Source organism: Candoia aspera, chromosome 1 (genome assembly GCF_035149785.1).
Source record: "Candoia aspera isolate rCanAsp1 chromosome 1, rCanAsp1.hap2, whole genome shotgun sequence".
Taxonomy (NCBI): domain Eukaryota; kingdom Metazoa; phylum Chordata; class Lepidosauria; order Squamata; family Boidae; genus Candoia; species Candoia aspera.
Window position 1 is genome coordinate 19,025,353 of NC_086153.1, and position 22,709 is coordinate 19,048,061.

General features: G+C 43.0%; 1 protein-coding gene across 1 annotated transcript in view; it reads right to left on the reverse strand.

Annotated features, from left to right (window-relative positions):
* MPO (myeloperoxidase) overlaps positions 1–22,709 on the reverse strand; it is a 28,597-nt gene that overhangs the window by 793 nt on the left and 5,095 nt on the right. The window contains exons 5-13 of the mRNA XM_063298763.1: positions 20,166–20,292; positions 16,975–17,104; positions 14,426–14,632; positions 12,819–13,137; positions 10,615–10,775; positions 7,292–7,523; positions 4,763–4,933; positions 4,320–4,557; positions 1,207–1,424 (exon numbers count right to left, since the gene is read on the reverse strand). Coding sequence (XP_063154833.1) covers positions 1,217–1,424; positions 4,320–4,557; positions 4,763–4,933; positions 7,292–7,523; positions 10,615–10,775; positions 12,819–13,137; positions 14,426–14,632; positions 16,975–17,104; positions 20,166–20,292 — 1,793 coding nt within the window. The 3' untranslated portion in view covers positions 1,207–1,216. The remainder of the gene's footprint in view (positions 1–1,206; positions 1,425–4,319; positions 4,558–4,762; positions 4,934–7,291; positions 7,524–10,614; positions 10,776–12,818; positions 13,138–14,425; positions 14,633–16,974; positions 17,105–20,165; positions 20,293–22,709) is intronic.

Here is a 22,709-nt window from a genome sequence, read left to right on the forward strand (position 1 = left end):
CTGCAGCTTGCAGAGCAAAATGACAACTGTGCTTTAATAGGATAAACTGGATAAACATATCCTCTGGAGAACAGGCTCTCTAAATGAGGGAGGATGAAGAGGGTAGGATAGATCCGCTGTTAATTTTCCTTTCAAAAATTGTGTGCAGTGACGAATTTGAGGCTGGTTTAGGATGCAGGGTACTGAATCTGCACCTGGTGATACCCCCTCCCAACAACACATTGGAAGGGGGCCTCTGACAAAATCTGCTATTCCCAATTGCCTCCATAATGACCTGACTAAGGATACACCAAACTACCTCTGTTTGTTCAGCAGCCCACAGTGGTTGCAAAAACACAGGCAGAGGCTGCTTAGGATCAGCATTTGGGGAAATGATGAGCCATAAAAAGGTTATTTAGGGGTTCAGATAAATTTAAGGAAAGATTCTTCCTGGATCTCCTCAAGGAATCAGATACTCTTTGGCTGTCCATACTACATAGGAAGCCATAGGTTTCAATCCCTGGGATCCCTGAACAAAATTAGCAGTATTGCATGTTGCGTGCATGAGCTGGGTTTGTGCATCATGCTAGACAAGACTAATTTGGATTGCTTGGCTCAAAGTTCGGAGTGTTACAGGAAACCCACATTAAGCTGCAATAGCGTTATTTGTTTGACTTTAGCATATTATGGAAACAGCTGTTGTGTTATGATTTAGCAAGTTGTGTGAATCCTGGTTTTGCATGTACAGTATGTGCGCATGTATGCACATAATATGGCTCTACTTGCTTGCCCCTTTCCTTTCCTTTGCAGCCGCAGCCCCAGTCTATATATTGCCGTACGGGCTTTTTTCCTGATCTTAGAGCCAGCAAGGGCAATATTTCTCAACCTCAGCAACTTTAAGATGTGTGGACTTCAACTTTCAGAATTCTGGGAGTTGAAGCCCACACATCTTAAAGTTGCTGAGGTTGAGAAATATTGAGTTAGGGGAACAGAGGCCAAAACACAGGGAAATGTTATGGTGGGGAGGAGAGGGCTCAGAAAAGACTGCATATACCCCTCTCTGTAATGCTCCTCCCCCACAAACCTTTGCATTCCTCTTCTGGGGAATATTGGTTTATAACTTCAATATGGTGGCAACTTTCTAAGGTTACGTCGCATCTCAAGGAAAAGCTCATGAGTGCAAATTCAAAGGTGGCACAGCTGCGTCTGAGACCGCATGCATCTTACCTTTGCTGATCTAATTAGAAGGCTTTTTCCATGGGAAGAGGCTGAACATTGGGATGGTATTGCAATTGACAAAATTCCGTGGGTAACTGTTGGCTCGGAAAATGAATTGAGGTACCTCGCGAATGAAGGTATTGTCACAGATGATGCGTGACAATGTGGCTCTATTAAGAGCCTGTTGCTGGGCCCGGGTGAACACTCCAGACCTTTCCCACCAGAACCTGGAAAAAAGAGGGAAATGGTCACCTGACCACCAGCCTCCCAGATTTACAGAAACTTTCTTGCTGGAATAAAGCCATTAATTGTCTGTTAATTAAGTGGCTTAGGAGGGGTTCTCTCCTTTGGAATGAATATAAACATATATAGCAACTGAATCAAATCATTGATCCATCTTGCCCTACACGGTTACAGTGACCATGCGTCCTTTTTTACAAAGGACAGTCCTTTATTTCAGAAAGCTGTGCTTTAGATTTATTTTTCAAAAACTCACTTGCCCTTAATTTTGGTTATTTAACTTTTACTGTACAAATGGTACCACTTAATTCAGTCTTTCACATTCATGTGAAAAATAATGGAAATTGAATTGTCTTTTTAAAATAAATTTACAAATATTGTTTGATTTTAGATATTTTATTAAACTATGCATTTTTGTAAAAAAAAATTTTTTTTGGTTTTGCTCTTGAATTTTCCCTTGTAAAGCAAAGTTATAAACATCTATATACTACTAAAACTCTCGTATCTGTTTGATGCTTTGTAACCTGTAACTGGGCGAAACAGTGCATCATAGGGCAAAACTTTTTTAACCAAGGTATCTCAAATGGGTTAACTTGCAAAATTCATCCAAAATCTGGAACCCATGACTCCCATGGAATTGGAATTTGGCAAATTTTATAAAGCATTTTATGACATAAAAATTACCATAAAACATTTTATGACATAATACAAAATGTCATAAAACATTTCCTGTGGTCAACTTCTGATGTCGACTGTGTTATACAGTTCAACATGGGATACTTTCAAGGCAGATATATCTCTCCCTGAATTTTTAAGAACTTTTCCAGGACATTAGAAGCTCTGCCATTGTTGAAGGCATTGAGGAATCTGGTAAGAAATATCTCTGAAATGATGGCCCAACGGGTCACGGGTTGTCTAGTAAACAATTCTAGTGAACCTCTTTCAGATTTGCCCCTTTTTCAGGTTTGTCCTTTATTTTTTCCAAGAAGAAATGGTCACTGTATATATAGTAGAACCTGATTAGCGGTGGCTTCCCAAAATTTTAAATCTATCTTGTTTACCTAAAAGGAAAAATAATTCCTTTTATTTATTGGTTGTGTTTTTATTGTTTTTTATTTTGTTGTAATTGTTAGCCACCCAGAGTCATGTATATGAGATGCGCAGCCATATCAATTTATTATATATACGTGTGTGTGTGTATTATATATGAATTGTTTATTGTACACCGCCCAGAGTCACTTTCGTGAGATAGACGGATATATAGATTTGATTGATTAAATAAATAAATAAATAAAGGGGAAAAAGAACTCTGATAAGATAACATGTTCTCACAGGAGGAACTGGATCCAGTGGATGACCTGTTTATCACCAGCTAAAAATTCCATTTTGTTTCCCCCTCTTTTGGTAGAATTTCATTTAATGTGAAGCTTTCACTGAAAATTTCCCATTTTACTGCTATTTTATTTGTAACATGTAAGAAGTTTAGAAGCTGGATCAAATCACGAATCCATCTTGCCCTATATAGTAGAACCTGATTAGCAGTGGCTTCCCAAGATTTCAAATCTATCTTATTTGTAAGATGTTTGAAAGATCTTAAATAGATTCCCTGCTTTTTTCTTTCCTTCTCTGATCCTTTCCATTCACTCATCCCTGTTCAGTTTTGTTCGCTCTTCCTCTTTCCCACCCTTCCTTACTGAAGCTACTTATTCCCCTTCCTTATCTCTCTTTTTTAATGTTTACATCCATTTTAATCGGTAGTTAGGAATTCAGGGGTTTTTGATTACCCAACTGTTACACATGTATGCGCTTATGGGATGGGGAGAATTCCAGCACTGGTTTCAGCTGGAGTTGTTAACTCTAGGTTGACATGATGGGGAAAATGAGCAACACAGAGATTTTGTTTATTGTGTGTGTAGTTTTTTTTCAGGGGCCATCTTCCTTCCAGGTAAATACAGGTAGTCCTCACTTAATGACCACAATAGGGACCGGGAAATTGGTTGTTAAGTGGTGCAGTCATTAAGTGAGTCACCACATGACTGGGCTCAATTTAATGAACATTTTTACAACAGTGGTTAAGGGAATCCAGCTTCCCCAATGGACTTTTTTGCTAGAAACCGGCAAAAAAGGTAGCAGATCGCAATCATGTTACTACAGGATGGTGCAGCAGGTCGTAAATGCAAGCTGGCTGCCAAGTGCCTGCACTGCAATCATGTGACCACATGCAATGGTCTGCAATGGTTGTAAGTGCAAGTACAGGTTGTAAAGCACTTTTCCCGAGGCTGTTGTAACTTTGGATCGTCATTAATTGCATGGTTGTTAAGCGAGAACTAACTGTACAGTGTTTGGGAATGCTGGGCACTGAACCTTATTCATGCAAAGCACCTCCTCTGTCAACATGTGACCGGACCCGATTTTACAATCATTTTTATGACGATCATTAAGTGTATCTAGCTACCCCAATGGACGTTTTTTGCCAGAAACTAGCAAAAACTGTCACAAATCGTGATCACGTTACCGCAGGATGCTGCAATTGGTTGTAAATGTGAGATGGCTGCCAAGTGCCCAAATTGCAGTCACGTGACTGTGGGGGTGGTGCAACAGTATGCGATGGTTGTAAGTGCGGGTACTGGTTGTAAAGTGCCTTTTCCAAGGCCGTCATAACTTCGGACTGTCATTAAACGAATGGTCGTTATGCAAGGACTACCTGTACCGTGTTTGGGAATGCTGGGCACTGAACCTTATTCATGCAAAGCACCTCCTCTGTCCCTGAGTAGCAGCACCACCTTCTAGTTTCCTTTTCTGTAGTGAAACAACTTTGGCTCAATCTGCTATGTGAAGAGTAAGAGGCCACAATAAAATGGCAGGCTTTCTATATTGCTCACCTGTCTCCATCACGTAGGTTTTGGAACTGTTTTTGAAGGATACATGCCATTAGAGGCCCAACCCTGCCATTGCGGATGAGGGGCTCAGCCACTCCCCCAATCCAGAGGTCGATGTTTTTGGGCGTCCCATAAAGTCTAGTGAACTTCCTGGCCAGCACACGGTTCTGGAGGACCTGGGCCAGCTCAGCTTCATTGCGAGGTTCTGAGAGGCCACAGAACCGTCTCCAGGCATTATAACCTAGAGAGTGAGAAAAGCGGTCAAAAGTGCTGCTCATCTGAAAAATGATGTCCCCGCTAGTACCTTTCTATGTTGCAATCTCAAAACATTTTTAGGCTGAGCTACTGAGGGACTTCTGTAATTTTCTACATTATTTTTGGCTATTTAGCAGCAATCCACAATCTCTGATGTTTGCTGCAAAATGGGAGCACTCTACCCTCATTACCTGGTAGGCCGTGCTCTCGGCCACGCTGCATGTTCAACGCTGGCAGGTCCAATCCAATCCTAGCAACTTGTTGGAAGAGTCGGTCTCGGAGAGCCTCTACTACTAACTGATCTTGTCTCAGCTGTTTGGCTGGTGTACCTATCTGGCCTCGCAGAATGGGGTCAATGCCTCCTGAAAGAGAGAGGAAATAACTTTCAAAAGCGATGCCCGTCCACAGATCTCAACCAAACATAAGGAGAAATCTCAGCAATGGAGTGGGTAGCTTTAGAGCTCTCCTCCCAGTTCTTTAGCCAGCAGAAAACTAAACGGGCATAAAATTTGCTGACTCTGCTTCCTGGAGACGCCAACTGCACAATGCTGCCAGATAATCCTGTTCTTGTTTATGGTGTACAGGGCACATTAAGGACAAGGATTTCTTATTTCTCCCATCAAACAGCACTGGCCGGTGAGAAAACATTCCCCAAATACTGTCCTTAATGTGAAACTGAGATGAGGAGGAAGCAAGTTTTGATAGCTAGACTAGCCGGTTTAGCTATCAGTCAAAACTCAGCCAGATTTTCACACATGTTTTGTGCAGGTGCATTTAAGCAGAGACCCCTTCATTATTCCCAGTTATTTTTTTAACCTTATTTAAGTTTAAACACTATCTAAGCTTAGAAAATTTATGGATTTATATATTTAATAAATGTATATGGCTGCCCATCTCATATACATGACTCTGGGCAGTTAACAAAATAAAAACAGTAAAAAGAACCAAAATTTGAAAAACAACATCAGTAGCATAAAATAGCAGCTGAGATCATTCATAACATCCCACATTCAAATCAATGATGAAACGGATTCACCTACTGAATACTGCCAGGGCCCCAGGCTAGATGGCAAATCCAAGTTTTTAACGTCTGGTGAAAGGCCAGCAGGGTCAGGTCACGTCTAATCTCAGGGGGGATGCTATTCCAGAGGATGGGCATCACGGCAGAAAAGGCTCAGTTCTGGGGTCAGATGGATTCTCTTGTGGATGGGACCTAGAGCAGGCCTCTCCTGCTGGATCTAACAGGATGGGTAGACACCACTGGGGAGAGTAAGTCACCCAGCCCCAAGCCATGAAGGGCTTTAAAGATAACCACCAGCACCTTGAATTGCATCCAGAAGCATACCGGTAGCCAATGCAGCTCATGAAGCAGTTGTGTCACTTGTGCCGAACAACCAGCCTCCATAACTGTCTGTGCCATCGCATTTTGCAGCAGCTGAAGCTTCCACATACTTTTCATAGTATGTACAGCATGTTGCAGTAATCCATCTGGGAGGTGATTGAGGTATGAGTGACTGTGAGCTGGGTCTCCTGGTCCAGGAATGTACACAACTGGTGCACAACACAAAGCTGTGCAAAGGTCCTCCTGGGCACAGCTCCATCTGCTCTTTGAGCAGGAGCTGTGAGTCCAGGAGGGCCCCCAGATTGCACACAGGATCTGTCTGGGGCAGTGCGACCCCATCCAGAAAAAGAGATGGAAGGTCCCCAGAGCCAGGGGGTCCTAAAACCCAAAGTCACTCAGTCTTTCTAGGGTTGAGCCAAAGCCTGCTTTTCCCCATCCAGACATGCACAGCCTCCAGGCAGGACCTCCATGGCATCACTCCATGGCATCTGCATACTGATACCTCACCCCAGATTGATGGATGTCCTCACCCAGCGGTTTCATGTAGATGTTAAACAGGAGAGGAGAGAGTGCTGAGCCCTGCAGCAGCCCACATAGCAGAGGCCATGGGCTGGACTTCTCCTCCCCTAACAACAGTGACTGGAACCAGCTCCAGAAGGAGAAGAAACAATACAACATGGTGCCACTCATCCTCAACCCTCAAAGCTGGTCAGAAGGATACCATGATTGATGGCATTGAAAGCTGCTGAAAGGTCAAGAACAGCAAGGATGGATGCATCACCCCCATCCCGCTCCCACCAGAAATCACCCAAGAGTGCGATCAATGCTGCCTCAGTCCCATATCCAGGCCTGAATCCTGACTGAAAGAGCTGCAAACAATCCCCTTCTTCCAGAGTTCTTTCAAGCTGCTGTGCAACCACCTTCTCCACAATCTTCCCCCAAAAGGGAAGGTTGGAAACTGGATGAAATTTGTTCAGTACTGTTGGTTCCAGCAATGGCCTCTTGAGGAAGGGGCAGACCGCTGCCTCCTTCAGAGACGGTGGAACCACCCCATCTCTCGAAGAGGAGTATTCAACAAACTGCAGAAGGCAGGGTACCTCTGAAGAAAACTAATCAGGCTTTGGTGAGAAGGAACTCTCAGTCATGATTCTACAGCTTGCCACCTTCAGTAGGAATTTTAAAAGTTAAGAACTCCCTTGAGCTGAACCAAGTCCTGGTGTCTTTATGGACACATTCATGTAGTTTTCTTAGCAGTAATACAGAAATGGTTTACTGCTGCCTTACTTCTAGCCCTGGGTTTCCTATCCAAGAACTAACCAGGTCCAGCTCAGCTTAACTGTTTGAGATCAGCCAAGGCTGGCCACTTGCTGGGATTTACCTTCTCGGATTACTCTCCACGTAGCAAAGAACTCTGTTTCTAAGGGTGTTTGACTCAGGGTCTGATAACGGGTGTTTAAGCGATGCACAGCGGGCCGCACCAAAGTATGTCCAAAACGGAAAGCATTGGTGAAGACGCTGGAAATTCGGGGATCCACAGAGTCATTGTAGCCCCGGTAGGAAGCCAGGGAGCCTCCCAGTAGGGCGGGTATATATTCTGTATAGGTGATTTTCTGGAGCAAGAGGACAAAAAGAAAGAAGAGTCACGGCCCTATTGGAAGAAAGCTATTAATTCAGGCTAATGATTATGACTAATATTACTTTTAATATTAGAAGCAGTCTTCCCCAACACGATGCCATGGGGTTTCTTCTTATACTCCTTTGTTTTCTATATACTTGTTTGGCTTCTTTCTCTTTTGTAGGCTCACAACAAGTCAGAATACTTTCAACTCAACACATAGACTATATCAGCAGAAATTTAACACCCCTTTCCTAAATCATGGTGTTGGGATCACTGTCTGAGGGAGGAATTAGTACCAGCCATAAACTGGTATTAACCAGTTTTTTGAAACTGCACAACACATGAACCTTTTTTCATACATGACGCTTTCTATGATGTGGAATGCGGATGCTAAGTCCCCAGCAATATGCACCCTCTGCAGGGATGTCCTACGGCCCCCAGCAGTCAAACTCTTGACAAGTCAAGCTGCTACTGAAGCTTTCTTTCTGGCAACAATTTTCCGTGAATGGGGAAAGCCATGCCCAGGAGGGAATTCTGGTAGCTGGGAAAGCCTCATATCACAAGGAGTAGATAGCTTGCATTAAATTAAAGATTGCTTGGAAACATGTTTACAATGAATATTAGGCCAAACACTTGATGGATGCTGAAGGCAAGTCCATCTGTAGAGCAGCATGTTGGCAAAGATAGCTTTAGAGCAGTGTTTCTCAATCTCAGCAACTTTTATATGGACTTCAACTCCCATAATTCCCCAGCCAGATCTCAGCATTCTTGCTATCTCTTCTTGGTAGCCTAGCATCTTCTTCCCATCAGTTCTGATTTTCAGCTTTCCAGCTGTCTCCACTTCTACACGATGTTCATTAATAAGTACAGTTTAGGGCAGCCTTTCTCAACATTTTGACCCTGGAGGGACCCTTGAAATATTTTTCAGGCCTGGGGGAACCCCTGCACATTCAGGCTCAAATGTAGGTCAGAAGTTACAAAATCATTGTTTAGATGGAATCTAAAAGGGACATGGGATGAAACAGGGGGCACACCTAGCAACCCCAACCCTGCACCACTACACATTCAGGAGAGCCATTGGTAGCTGGTTTTCCTGATGATACAGGAAGCTGATGGGAAGGGAAAAGAAGCCAAGAAATCCATCAGTCACTGCCTCCAAACGCCCACAATAAACATTTTAAGGACAGCAACAAAACCAGCCTCATTATGCTGGTAGAGGAGTATAAGATACTTTTCTGCTGGCTTAGCTTACTATCAGGACAAAAGCAGCTATCTGAATGGCCCTTTCATGATGAATCACCTAAACCAGGGTTTTTCAACCAGGGTTCTGTGGAACCCTAGGGTTCTGTGAGAGGTCACTAGGTGTGGTAGATTTTGGCGGTGCCGCTGGTTCTCAGGAAGGAGGGAGCACATTCCAAGAAGGGGAAGGAGATAAGCGGAAACATAGTCCGGAGGGCAGTTGTGGGAAAACCAAGAGGTTCAGAATAGCCCCGCCCTAGAGCTTTCCCAGGTTATTTCCCCTGAGGTTAGGTAGAGTTGCTTTAGTCTGGCAAGATTCTGTCTATGCAGTGTGAGCAAATAAAGAACTGAAGCTTGGCTGGACTGGTTCTTGGTTGTTCTTGGGCTGGGCCTGACACTAGGGGTTCCCTGGGAGATCATGATTTATTTAAAAAATTATTTCAAATTCAGGCAAGAGGTAAGTTTTATTCTTTATTTTTAGTTTAAGAACACCGTTTCTCATGAGTACTGATGGCGAGCAGGAGGGGGCCTCTATCCAGGGGAGAAAACGCATGCGTAGTACTGAGGAGTTAAGCAGCCATTCAAAGAGATACAGATCAGACCCGCCTTAACCTCTGGGGTTTATCTGTCTGGGTTTTTCCCACGCTTCTTCAGTTTGTTAGGATTTTCTGTCTAATGTAGCAGTTATAAACACTACAGACCTACTCCTCGTCTCAGCGTGATTCCTGGCTGTTAGGACACTGTTAATGCATATATACAGGCCGACACATGAAACAAATATCGTGATTTTGTCACTTCTGGCCTATATTTGAGCCTGAATGTGCAGGGGTTCCCCGAGGCCTGAAAAATATTTCAAGAGTTCCTCCATGGTCAAAAGGTTGAGAAAAGCTGATCTAAACTGTACTTATTAATGAACAGTGTGTAGAAATGGAGACAGCTTTTAGGTGCTCTGACCTATGAAGAAATCCATCATGTCCTGAGAGTAGACCATCTGTCCGATAAGATAGTGTGAGTATTCAGAGGAAACTCTACTAATAAGCAAGGGTTTCTTTTGTTAAATTGAACTGTATAGATTCTGGGTTCATTTCTAGAACAGTCAGTGTGGTCCAGGTGTTGGACTAGGACTAGGAAGACTCAGGTTCAAGTCCAGCCTCAGCCCCAAGAGTTCCTAGCCAGCACACTTCACAGAGTTGTTGTGTGTACATGTTATTTTGAGCTCCTGTAGGAAAGGTGAGATAGAAATCTAAGAGACAAATAAATAATAACTAAATTTAGATGGTAGGTGTCATGCTAGGGTCATTCAGTATCCCACCCTAACGATCCTACACTACAGGTTGTCTTCACTTAACAACCATTCATGTAGTGACAGTTCAGACTTATGACAGTGCTGGAAAAACCAACTTACGACCGGTCCTCACACTTACAACCATCACAGTGTCCCTGCGGTCATATGATCATGATTTGGGCACTTGGCAACCAGTTCACATTTATGACTGCCGCAGTGTCCCATGGTCAGGGGATTGCCATTTTCGACCTTCTCAGCCAGCTTCTGGCAAACAAAACCAATGGGGAACCATATGGTTTGCTTAACGACCATGTGGTTCACTTAATTACCCGCACTGAATCGCTTAATGACCACTGCGAAAAAGGTTGTAAAATCAGGTCAGATTCACTTAATGACTACTTCACTTAGCAACTGAAATTCTGGTCCTAATTGTGGTTGTTAAGCAAGGACTACCTGTATAGGATTGGATACTCTGGGCTGCACAGAGGGGTTAAGCCACTTAAACAGAATTGTGCCTTCATTTTGTGCAAAACAATCACAGCACCTATTCATCCCATACCTGCATCATTGCTCCCAAGATTTTCCGGGACTCCTGATAGAGTTCTTCTCCACTCATTTGTGGGTTCAGCCTCTTCAGCTCAGTGGCCAGACGGTTGTGCTCCCGCATGAAAAGTGTTTGCAAAGCGATCAAGCCTGGCATTTCATTCACTCGATTGTCCCCTTTAAAAGCCAGAATAAGAAAGCATCATTGCAACAGAGGTTTCATAAGTCAGTATTTTGTTCCAGGTGAGCAGTCTGAAGCAGCAGCAGGTATTGGGGAGCTATGCCTTGAACAAAGATATCTGAGATATCTGCGCAGTCTTTCCAGTGACACACTTAACTGAATTAAGGGAAAGGGTTAATAGGTCAAGCAATCACAGCCAGCACACATATTAGAGCAGTGTTGCTCAACCTTGGCAACTTTAAGAGGTATGGACTTCAGTACCCAGAATTCCCCAGCTTGGCTGGCTGGGGAATTCTGGGACTTGAAGTCCACACCTCTTAAAGTTGCCAAGGTTGAGAAACACTGGATTAGAGGTAGTTTTAGCTTCTGCAAGGCTACATGAAGCTAAGCTAACTCTCCACAGGTCATCCATATTGTCTAAATGGAAGCAACAGAAATAATCACCTTCTTGGACTGCTGGCAGAGATGGTGCTACTGGCCCCACAAAACTAGGGATTCTCTAGGTTCCCTACTATTGCATCCCCACCCAGAGACATAAGTCAGGGAAGACTTGATAGAGAAGGAGCAAAAATAGGTGGGGATAGATCAGGCCCTTTTCCTGACTTCATCTGCTGTAACATTGACTCTAATATGAAGCAAAATATGATGATAGATAGATAGATAGATAGATAGATAGATAGATAGATATAGATAGGTAGATAGATAGATAGGTAGATAGATAGGCAGGCAGGCAGATGATAGATAGATGATAGATAGATAGATATACATAGATAGATCTAATCAATCTACTTCGGGGAGGATATTCCAATTGGCTACTGTCCCTTCTACTGAAACTCTAGAGATTGGGAGCTGCTGGTGCATGGGAGCATTTGCTCCAGAGGAGTAACTGACTGGATCAGCTGTATCAGGTGAACATAAACAGTGAGGGTCCCCCACATAGGTGTTTGTGGCTACAGGTGGATGGGGGAGAGGGTAAATGACAAAACATGCATCATGATGTCAAACACATACTACATGGCTTACATATTGTACTTGTGCCTAATGCCAGGACAAAGTATGAATGACTAGAGTTTGCATTCTGACACTGTGACACACATTTCACCATTTTTCCATCAACACAATTTGTACCACATGTCTATGGCTGCTCAAGTTCCTTATTGCTGTTATTTTTAGTAGAATTCCAATTTCCACCAACTGGAGCCTGGCTGTGGCTCAGGGAACACATGGCCTACATCACATCTTCAGCCAAGGCACTTATTTATTACAGATTATTTATATATTTGAGAGCCAGTTTGGTACAGTGGATAAAGAACCCAGGCTAGAAACTGGGAGACTATGAGTTCTAGTCCTGCCTCAGGCTTGAAGCCAGCATGGTGACTTTGGACCAGTCTCTCTCAGCCTTAGCAAACCACTGCCAATGGCAAACCATTCCTGAAAACCTTGACAAGAGAACTTGGATATTGTAAAGCCACTTAGGTTTCAGGGAATGCCCTGGTAAACAGGCAGGTCTCTAGCTGTTCTCTAAAAATCTGGATGGAAGTGTCTATCTCAGGTCCATTGGAAGTTCATTCTGAAGATCTAGTGCTGCCAGCGAGCTGAAAGCTGACAGATCCATGTACAAATAACCCCTCCCACAGTCAGCAAGCCCTCCCTAACAGATTTCATGCTTGTGCCGACACCTGCAAAAGTCACAGCTGCTTTGAAGGTGCAAAGCATAATGCTTCGTCTGCAGACCAACAAATTGCCAAGTACCTCTTTCAAAGGCTTTGCGCAGCCCTGCTCAGGTACCTAAACTCAAGTACTTTGCTCTTCACAAAAGTGCACCCACCCCCAGCTTTTTCCAAAAGCTTCATTTTGCCAGAGATGACTACTGGTAAGGGACTGGGAACTGAAAACTCTTAAATGAGTCACAGCAGCTCTCCAAGTATTAGCCAATATATTCAGATCAGCCTTCTGTCTCCTCCTGCTATCCCCTTCACTAGTGACTTCAGTTTGCAAGGACAGCCCTGAACAAATGGTGCATCTTTCAAATAACTTACCTGCCAAAAAACAGGGGATCCTGAAGGTTGTATTTGTTATATTGCAGTTTTCTTGAAAACCTTCTGGAGTGCCAAAGGGGAGAAAGGCAAGGCCTCGATCTGTGAACCTCTGGTTGACAGCCAGCAGTCCCAGGTTGTTTGTGAAATTTCTTAGCTGCATTGCCCACTTGTTTTCACTGGCATATACCATACTGGCATCAACAAAGGCTGTGAGTGCATTGATCTGGTTGCGGATGGCATAGCCACCATTGCATGCAGGAGCTGACCGAGTAAAGGGAATGCAGTCACCCTGTTTTTTGGTAGGGTCATTAGGTGGGATCTAGAGCAAAAAGATGAAGATGAGCTTAAATTCCCAGGTTCAAAGAACATAACATTTGCTTTATTTTGCCAAGCAGAGGAATTCTTGTATCAAACACCTTGCAGCTTTACATGGATAGCCACCATCGTTCTCATGCTTTCTCCTTTTCTCCCATTAAGTTTAAAAGGAACATAGGACACAAGAGAGGGATGCTTGGAAACTGTATAAATACGATCCAGTTCTGGAATGAGTTAGTTTTGGTGATGGGTTTTGGACTTCAATTCCTGTCAGCTCCAGTTAGCACAGCCACACAACTGAATGTCTGAAGGCCTTCAAGTTAAACTGGGAGGGAGACAGGTTACACCTGTTAAGCCTGCTGGCTCAGCAATGCTGTCTTTTTATATGAATAAGGACTGCTCAAGAAATCCTGTCTTGATTTTTTGTGGGAACAGAACTCTATAAATAAAAAGTCAAAGATTCAAAGACTTCTGTACTTTAATGAAAGAGGGGCATAATATTTATTATTAGATATCCCCTCTTCTTTGGTTCCAGAGCACAAAGTGACCTATGTATAGCTCCCTCTTTCCATTTTCTTCAGAACAATAACTCTGTGAGGTTGGCGGGGCTAAGACACAGAGAGTGGTTAGCCCAAAGTAACCCAGTGAACTTCAACAGCAGAAGATGACTAGAACTTGGGTCTCACCAGTACCAGTCCAGCACCTTAACCGTTAGATCACACTGGCTGTTTGTAACTTTACTCTAGTTTGGGATGTGCTTTGTAATTCACTGAACAATGTTAGATGTGTTTTATCTATTCTTATGAATTTAGAGGCAGCCAGTAACAAAATACTGAAATATAAACAGCTCAAACAAAATAGAATAATTGTAGCGTTTCTGAGAAAGAGCAGAGGGGAAAACTCTTGGTCAAAATGTCATTAGAGAGCCCAGGTCCTTATTATTCTCACTGTTCATTTAATCATGCTTTCCTCTGGATCCATTCTACCAAGCAGAGTAGAAAGTACTGGAGATGTTCTATCTCCTCACTTGCATGTGCTTAGAATAGACAGCAAGGAGGATAGAGAGATGGAGGTGCAGTTGGAGATGGAGATGGAGAAGCAGGGCTAGGAAGAATTGGGAAGCTGGAGAACAGGGGTTGACAGATTTGAGTGGTTGGAAGTAAAACCCCTGAAAGTATGGAGACATGAGATGTTCCCTGCTGATGGTGAATTTCTCCCTAGCCTTCCACTCATTCTGAGTTTCTCTTGGTAGCTATTAATCCATGGAAAAATAGATGCAGAATTTCTCATACCGGTATGGGAAAGCACGGTGGTCCTTTGACACAGCTTGTAAAGCAATTTATTCCACTGATGAAGGTGAGAGTCGCTGTTGTGGAAGGTCCAAAATCCAAATCATGATCGAGAAATTGCCCCCACTGCATAAACAGGACTGAGCGGAAAGGATCAACAGTGAGGTTGACATTGGGAAAGAAGACAATGTCGTTGGATACAGCCCGGACCTGTTACCAAGAAATTATTATTAGGAAGAGTGTTGGGGACAGGAAGAAAGGGAAGGGGCTTACCAAAACCCACCTGGATACAGCTACAGATTGCTAGATAAGTGAAGCTAATTAGAAAGAATTTAAAGATATACATGCAAAAACTGCCAGTGAAATCATCCAGGAGTCCCCTCCTGGATGAAACAAGAGAGAGGAATGACCTGAAGGTCTTCAGGCAGGAGAAACAAATACAGATGCTTGATACCCTGGAACTTCATTAAAAGCAGCTAACTAAAATGATTAAATAAACATATTTTATAACCTGTTACCTAACTTGGGTATTAGAATTTCAGAGGGCTTATATATGGGTCCTACAATAGAATATTGCAACCTAAAGTGCTGGTGCTCAGCAACCAGTCAAATAGCCAAGCCTTTTTTTCAGGCTTTCTGCAGCTGCTAAGCAGATAAAATCTTCATGAGACTGTCTGGGTACTTATTTTTGCCCTCTTATTTATTCTTCCCTTAACTTTGTTGTTGTTTTGCTCCTAGGGCTTACAAATATGTTCATGTTTGTGCCTGGGTGGTGCCATTTTGGCTGCTGCTTCAAGATGTTATAAAATAATAATGTGGAATGTACATGCATTAAATAAACATTAATCATCCATAAAACAAAGAACTGAATGTACTATTAGTGTCTCCAAAAGTGGTATGATACCATCTCTGTATAAGTATTTATCAGTTTTGAACCTAGATACTTAGGAAGAGGCTGCTGATGTGCATTCAGCCCCCAAATCTCTATTCTTCCTATGATGGATTAGCAATTCCTTCCTCCAATTTCTACACAGCATAGCCATGGGCATCAAGTATCTCAAGATGTCTCACTAAATGTATCAGGCATAGAGCTTTGGAAAGCAGGAGAAACCTTTAGTGCAACAACGAGTTTTTCCATTAAGCTAGAGAACCAGAGAAGATACCCTGTGGTTCTTCCAAATCCAGCCCCACCACATAGTCCTCAGCCCTCACGTTGTGATCTTCAGCCCTCCAAGAAATGTTGAATGTGGCCATTGATCACCCAAAGGTTGTCTATCCCTGCTTTAAAAGGAGCCACACTCTTAGGGTACAAAGTATGTGCATATGTGGATTTTAGGAGGATAATCTGGTAGGAGGATTTAAAAGACCTTGGTCAATGTATATTAGAAAAAGTTGTGCATTTGGATGGTAAGTCTAAATCATCCTGGACAGTGCTGGGGATTGGTCAGAGCAGCAGGCTGGACGTCTGAGAAGGATGAAGCTCTCACTTTTAGTCAATTAGTGCTACAAATATGGGGAGGGAGGGGAGAGATGAGTTAGCCTTGTTAGTAATATTTGAAGCCCCTCCCTCAATTTTCAGCTTCCATGGGAAAAAAATGAAAAGGGAGAGAGTGTCAGCCTGTGTTTAAGAGTGTAAAGGAGAACATTGAGGTTTTAGAACTCCTGTTGTCTTTTGAGGATGACAAAATATAAGTTTAGATAGTTATGATTCACTGTCATTTTTCAGATCCTGCCTTTTAAACAAATATTAATGAAATCCTGCAATCCCCCTTCAAGCAAATATCACTGTAATTCTGATTATGATAGACATTGCAAAATGTTGGATGCTATATGATACCCCCCTCCACAATACCCATCCAACAGTTGCTTCTATTCCCTGACCATATCTCAAAGATAGTATAGCTAGCATGCTAACCTAGTAGGAAGTGATCAATAATCAAGTCATCCAGACTGGTTTTTCAAAAAGCTTCCCAATGTCATGTTGTAAATTATACTCTGTCTCCCTCTTTCTTTGTCGTGTCTTTGAAATGTAGCAGACCAGAAGTATCTAAGCTGTGGTTGTGCTATTGTATTGCTCAGCAAGTTGGGGATCTGGTGTACATTGTAGTTGTTTGCATACTTAATGTAGATAGGTTGTATCTTCAAAGTGAGTTGGTTTATTTAAGTGAGCCAGGGTTCGGCCACAATGGTATACTGCTATCTCTTCATTTGCAGAAACTATACATATAAGATTCTTCCCAGTTTCATAAAAATGCCACTCTTTTCCTGTTTTCCATTGCTCCACCTAGTGTACAAAAGCATCACATCATTTACAAGCCTTAAACTCTACCTGGATCTCTTCTGCAGTGTCAGACAAATTTAGGGCTCCTTAGTACATTTCTGGCTATGACCCTTCAATTCCATAAATTATTCCATTTCTCTAATTCCCCTTGCCTCAATGCTTCGTATCTCTCCTTCCCTTCTGGCTGTTTTTCTCCCTTAAAATTCTGGATCCTTCCCTCTGTTCAAACTAAGCGTCATGAGATGAGAGAGAAATGGGGACTGTGTCTTACTAAGGGCAGAGGAAATCCAGAATACAGCTTCGTTTCTGTCCAGCCACGTGGGAGAGAGATGCCATCCTCATATTCTTGTGGAAGCCACCGGACATATGGACGGTTGCTAGCCCCTAAAGTTGGAATTCTCCTGCAATAGTTCATTAAAGACAAATGTTTATTTAGAAGAGAATTTTGAAAAAGAGTAAGATGCTTACACAAGATGCTAACCCCTAAACCTAGGTAATAAAACCCAATTGTATTCACATAGCATGTTACGGCCAAATACATCAACCATATTATGGTTAAATGTTGAGGCTTAGTCCCAGAAGACAGTCACAATACCTGGATTCTCATAAGATGCTAAATTACAAACTAAGAAACCAAAGGTAGCTGGGTAACAAGCTTCATTCCTGGTGATGGCATACATGCACACCTCTTGGCAATGGGCATGTCATAAAAGTGATTTGATTCTGCTTCCTTCCAGGATGCTTCTTAAACTTCCTTGTCTAGCCAACCACCCTGGAATCCTCAAGTTGTCTCCCACCCTATCCAGGGTGAACATGTTTATCTTCCAAGGTCACTCAAGGTTGGCAGGTGTTTCCATTTGCTGCCAACTCTAATCTAGTGTAAACCTAAGTGAACGATAATAGTTCTTGGGGCAGGGCTGAGATAACGGAGAACTGGCTAGACAGAGGCTCCGCAGCTGGAGAGAGCCTGCGCCCGACTCAGTAACTGAGTCCATACATCACGCTAAGCTTTAGTTTGTTTATCCTTAGTTTGTTGGATAAAATTCAACTGGCTGAATCAGAACACATCTATAGGTAGTCCTCACTTAATGACAATTGGGACTGGAATTTTGGTTGGTAAGCGAAGTGGTCATTAAGCAAATCCAACCAGATTTTATGACCTTTTTGTGGAAGTTGTTAAGCGAATCACTGTGGGTGTTAAGCAAACCACATGGTTGCTAAGCAAATCACACAGTTCCCCATTGATTTTGCTTGCCAGAAGCTGGCTGGGAAGGTTGAAAAGGGTGACCACTGGATGCTGTGATCGTCATAAATGCGAACCGGTTGCCAAGAGCCCAGATTGTGATCACGTGACTGCAGGGACGCTACAATGGTCATAAGTGAGAGGATCGGTCATAAGTCAGTTTTTTCAGCACTGTCATATGTCCAAACTGTCACTAAACAAATGGTTGTTAAGCAAGGACTTTGTTGTTTATTCGTTTAGTCGCTTCCGACTCTTCGTGACTTCATGGACCAGCCTACGCCAGAGCTTCCTGTCGGTCGTCAACACCCCCAGCTCCCCCAGGGACGAGTCCGTCACCTCCAGAATATCATCCATCCACCTTGCCCTTAGTCGGCCCCTCTTCCTTTTGCCTTCCACTCTCCCTAGCATCAACATCTTCTCCAGGGTGTCCTGTCTTCTCATTGTGTGGCCAAAGTATTTCAGTTTGGCCTTTATTATCGTTCCCTCAAGTGAGCAGTCTGGCTTTACTTCCTGGAGGATGGACTGGTTTGATCTTCTTGCAGTCCAAGGCACTCTCAGAATTTTCCTCCAACACCACAGTTCAAAAGCATCGATCTTCCTTCGCTCACCCTTCCTTATGATCCAGCTCTCACAGCCATATGTTACTACGGGGAACACCATTGCTTTAACTATGCGGACCTTTGTTGTCAGTGTGATGTCTCTGCTCTTGACTATTCTTGCCACCTTTTCTTGATCTCTTCTTCTTCTGTTAGGTCCTTGCCATCTTTGTTTTTGATCATACCCATTTTGGCCTGGAATTTACCTCCAGTGTTTCTAATTTTCTGGAAGAGGCCCCTTGTCCTTCCTATTCTATTGTCTTCTTCCACTTCTGCGCATTGCTTGTTTAAAAATAATTCCTTATCTCTTCTGGCTAACCTCTGGAATTTTGCATTTAATTGGGCATATCTCCCCCTATCGCTGTTGCCTTTTGCTTTCCTTCTTTCTTGGGCTACTTCTAGTGACTCAGCAGACAGCCATTTTGCCTTCTTGGTTTTCTCTTTCTTTGGGATGTATTTTGTTGCCGCCTCCTGAACAATGTTGCGAACTTCTGTCCATAGTTCTTCCGGGACCCTGTCTACTAAGTCCAGTCCCTTAAATCGATTCTTCACCTCCACTGCATATTCCTTAGGAATATTAGTGAGCTCATATCTAGCTGATCTGTGGGTCTTCCCTAATCTCTTTAGTCTGATCCTAAATTGTGCAATAAAGCAAGGACTACCTGTAGTTTATAAGTGCAAAATGTTCTGACTTCAGAGATGGCACATTCTGGAGAATTTTGGAATGTTTTATTGTTTTGCCAGACTACACCATTCTCACCAGTTTGAGGGCGGCCCTACAGTTTTCCAGGAGTAAATCTCCTAGCATAAGGAAATGCTTCATGCTGTTCTAGACATGGTCCAGGCCCAACTGTGCTGCTAATCAGAAAAGGTTATAAAGTGCTAAATGGCCTCACTGTTGGAGTGCAAGCTTCCACTGGGCAGACTGATGGCTTTCTTATGACTTCCCATCAGATCCTCTTAAACAGAGTTAGGACTGAACCAGCAAGTTTCCGAACACAGAGCATGTGCAATAGACCCTACTGCAGAGTTTCTCAACCTCGACAACTTTAAGATGTGTGGACTTCAACTCCCAGAATTCTCCAGCCAGCCAATACTGCCCTACTGAAAGGAAGGGAAGATAACCTATGACCCCAGGCAGATTTTGGAGCCTCTTCTGACCAAGGCTATCGAAAGCTGATGCTATACTTTCTGGCCAATTTGAGACATGAAAGGAATGAAAACTAATGTAAACCCTAAAATAAACATCACAATTAAAAAAAAATAAGAATCCACAGAAGTTTTCCCCAAACTTAGGATGTGGCCCTCTTCACTTAGCAGCCATTTATTTATTTTATTTATTAATCAGATTTATATAGCCGCCCATCGCACAAGAAGTGACTCTGGGTGGCATACAATAATAAGCCATTAGCCCTTAAAAACAATTAGGTTAGACCAGCGTTTCTCAACCTTGGCAACTTTAAGATGTCTGGACTTCAACTCCCAGAATTCCCCAGCCAGCACGGCTGGCTGGGGAATTCTGGGAGTTGAAGTCCAGACATCTTAAAGTTGCCAAGGTTGAGAAACGCTGGATTAGGCCCCTTGGCCACCAAAAGATTGTCCATTCCTGCTCTAGAATCATACAGGTTATTGCATTCGCCTGTAATGGTCCGGTATGGGCTCCTCTCATCACATGACTGTGTACATCTCTCTTGGAGAGCACATCCGCTTGCCTTGTAGATAGTTTGCATCTGGGAAGGGGAGAGCACATCTGCAGGGAAACAAGAGGATGCAGACTTCAGGGCAGCAAAAGTAACAGAGGAATGCAGGACTAGAATCACTTGCCTTCTCAATTATACTTTGAAAACCTAGAGGGTTTAAGTTTTGTAAGGATGAGGATATTCCAAAGGTGAAACATTTTCCTTTTTGAGAAATGTTGGACAGCTATTAAATACTGTGGAAGAATGAACTCACCACCTGGACCAAGCAGGCATTTTTTCTTCCTGGGATCCAGAGTTTTAGGGCCACCTGGGAAGGAGGGTTAAAATGGGCCCACCCTCTCCTTGACTGGAGAGGCTGTTGTATAAAAAAGGAAGTGAAAGGAAGCTTGTGTGTGGGTGAAGAGTGAAGTCTGGAGGAGAGCAGAGTAGAGTCTTGGGAAAGAGAAACGCCAACCCAAAGGCAGGCGCCTCTGCAGGAGTCTTCAGACAGCAAGAGAAAACTTCAATTCTTGGAGCTTGAAGGCTGCTGAGGGGCAGAGCTGAGAGACGGGGAGGCAAACAGCCGAGTAGACACGCCAAACCAAGCCCACTGCGCCCAGCAGCAGCAGCTCAGATGCAGAGCTCTCCAAACCAGCTCCAGAAACAGGACTGTGAGTGCTGGGGGCGGGGAGAGAAAAGCCCATTTGCAAGTCTCTAAAGGAGTGAAAAGGATTTTCCCATGCAATTGGACTGAGACTGGCTACAAGAGCTGAAAATCTGGAGGAAAAGGAAAGATTTAAAGAGCTAAGAAATAGTGAAGATAAGAAAACGTAGTGCTGCAAAAATAGGAACATAGAAGTAGAACATAGAGATAGAACTTTATAGATTAAATAAGAATAGAAATAGTTGTAAGTTTATAGGAATAGGATGATAGTAGAATAAGGTAGGAGTTTAATTCTCTACAATAAAACAGTTTTGCATGGGTGAAACAAATCGTCTTTGTGTCTGTGTTCTGTACTATATTTAAAAAAAAAACCCTAACAAATACCATTCATAGCAGCACCAACAAATAACTCTACAGCAGTGTTTCTCAATCTTGGCAGCTTGAAGATGTGTGGACTTCAACTCCCAGAATTCCCCAGCCAACATGGCTGGCTGGGGAATTCTGGGAGTTGAAGTCCACACATCAAACTGCCAAGATTGAGAAACACTGCTCTATAGTAATCAGTAGCTTACTTAGTGGTTGCATTCATAAAACCTGCTAAGCTTGGTAAATTTTAACCTTGGTTAATTTTTTGTGGCTTAGCCAGCTCTTTTAGTTGCTTTAGTACTATGCAAACTCAGAAAATGGGTTAAGTAGTAACCAAGTTAAGCATGTTTTTCAGTTGCAGCCTTCTTCAAGTCAATCTCCTGCTCAGTGTAGGATCTGCAAAGCAGAATACAACTATAGCATCTCTGAGGCATGACTGCTTAAATGACTTCAAGGCAGAAGAACCCAACATTTCCCATGACCATATGTTTTAGTGATTAGCAGCTCTTACAGTTTTTCCCATAGCTTTTAGTCCCAAACCTCTTTCTCTATAATTTCCATCCATTGATCTGAGATTTACCCTTGAGAGCAATTAAGAAAACTGCTCTACCACTTTGAAGATCTTTTCTCTAAACTTCAACATACCCATTCCTTGGGTAACGTTAATAGCTAGAGGTTAATTTCTAACTTCAAACAATCTCAGCCATTCTTCTCTAGATAATCTCCAGTTTCCCAATGTCCTTCTTAACATGTGATGCTCGCATATGCTTTGGTAAAGCACTATAAAAAGTAATCTTAGTATATTTATAGATTTATCTGCATTAAGGTTTCTTTGTGCTATACCTTGCAGAGTTTTAATTCAATCTCATGCATTATTAGACCAAGTAATTAGTGGTTTATCACTGCCCAATTAGTAATATCAAAGGGAAAAGAACATCCAAATGAATCCAGACTGCAGTAAACTGAACCTATGTAACACATAATAAAACTATTGAAAATGATAAAAATGGGCTTCTTGAGGCGCAGGAAGAGATTTGGGAAGAAAGACTGTCAAAAGCATTCTCTGAAAAGGTTTCCCATGAAGACAGATGCTTCCATATAAAACCATCATCCCTGTTTGCTTTTTTGGTTGCCCCACCCAACAATCAACTGACAATTTACATAAATGGGGTAAATTTTAATCCACCTTTAAAGCCCTACGTGGCATGGGTCCAGGTTACCTAAGGGACCGCCTCTTCCCCGTTTCATCAGCCTGTCCCACCCGATCATGCAGAGAGGGCATGCTGCAGACCCCGTCTGCAAGAGAATTCCATCTGGCGGGGTTCAGGAGGCAGGCCTTTCTGCAATAGCCCCTACCCTTTGGAATATCCTTCCCCGGAAGTGAGATTGGCTCCCTCCCTCCTGGACTTCAGAAAACAGCTGAAAACCTGGTTTTGTCACCATGCTTGGAGTGGGGAG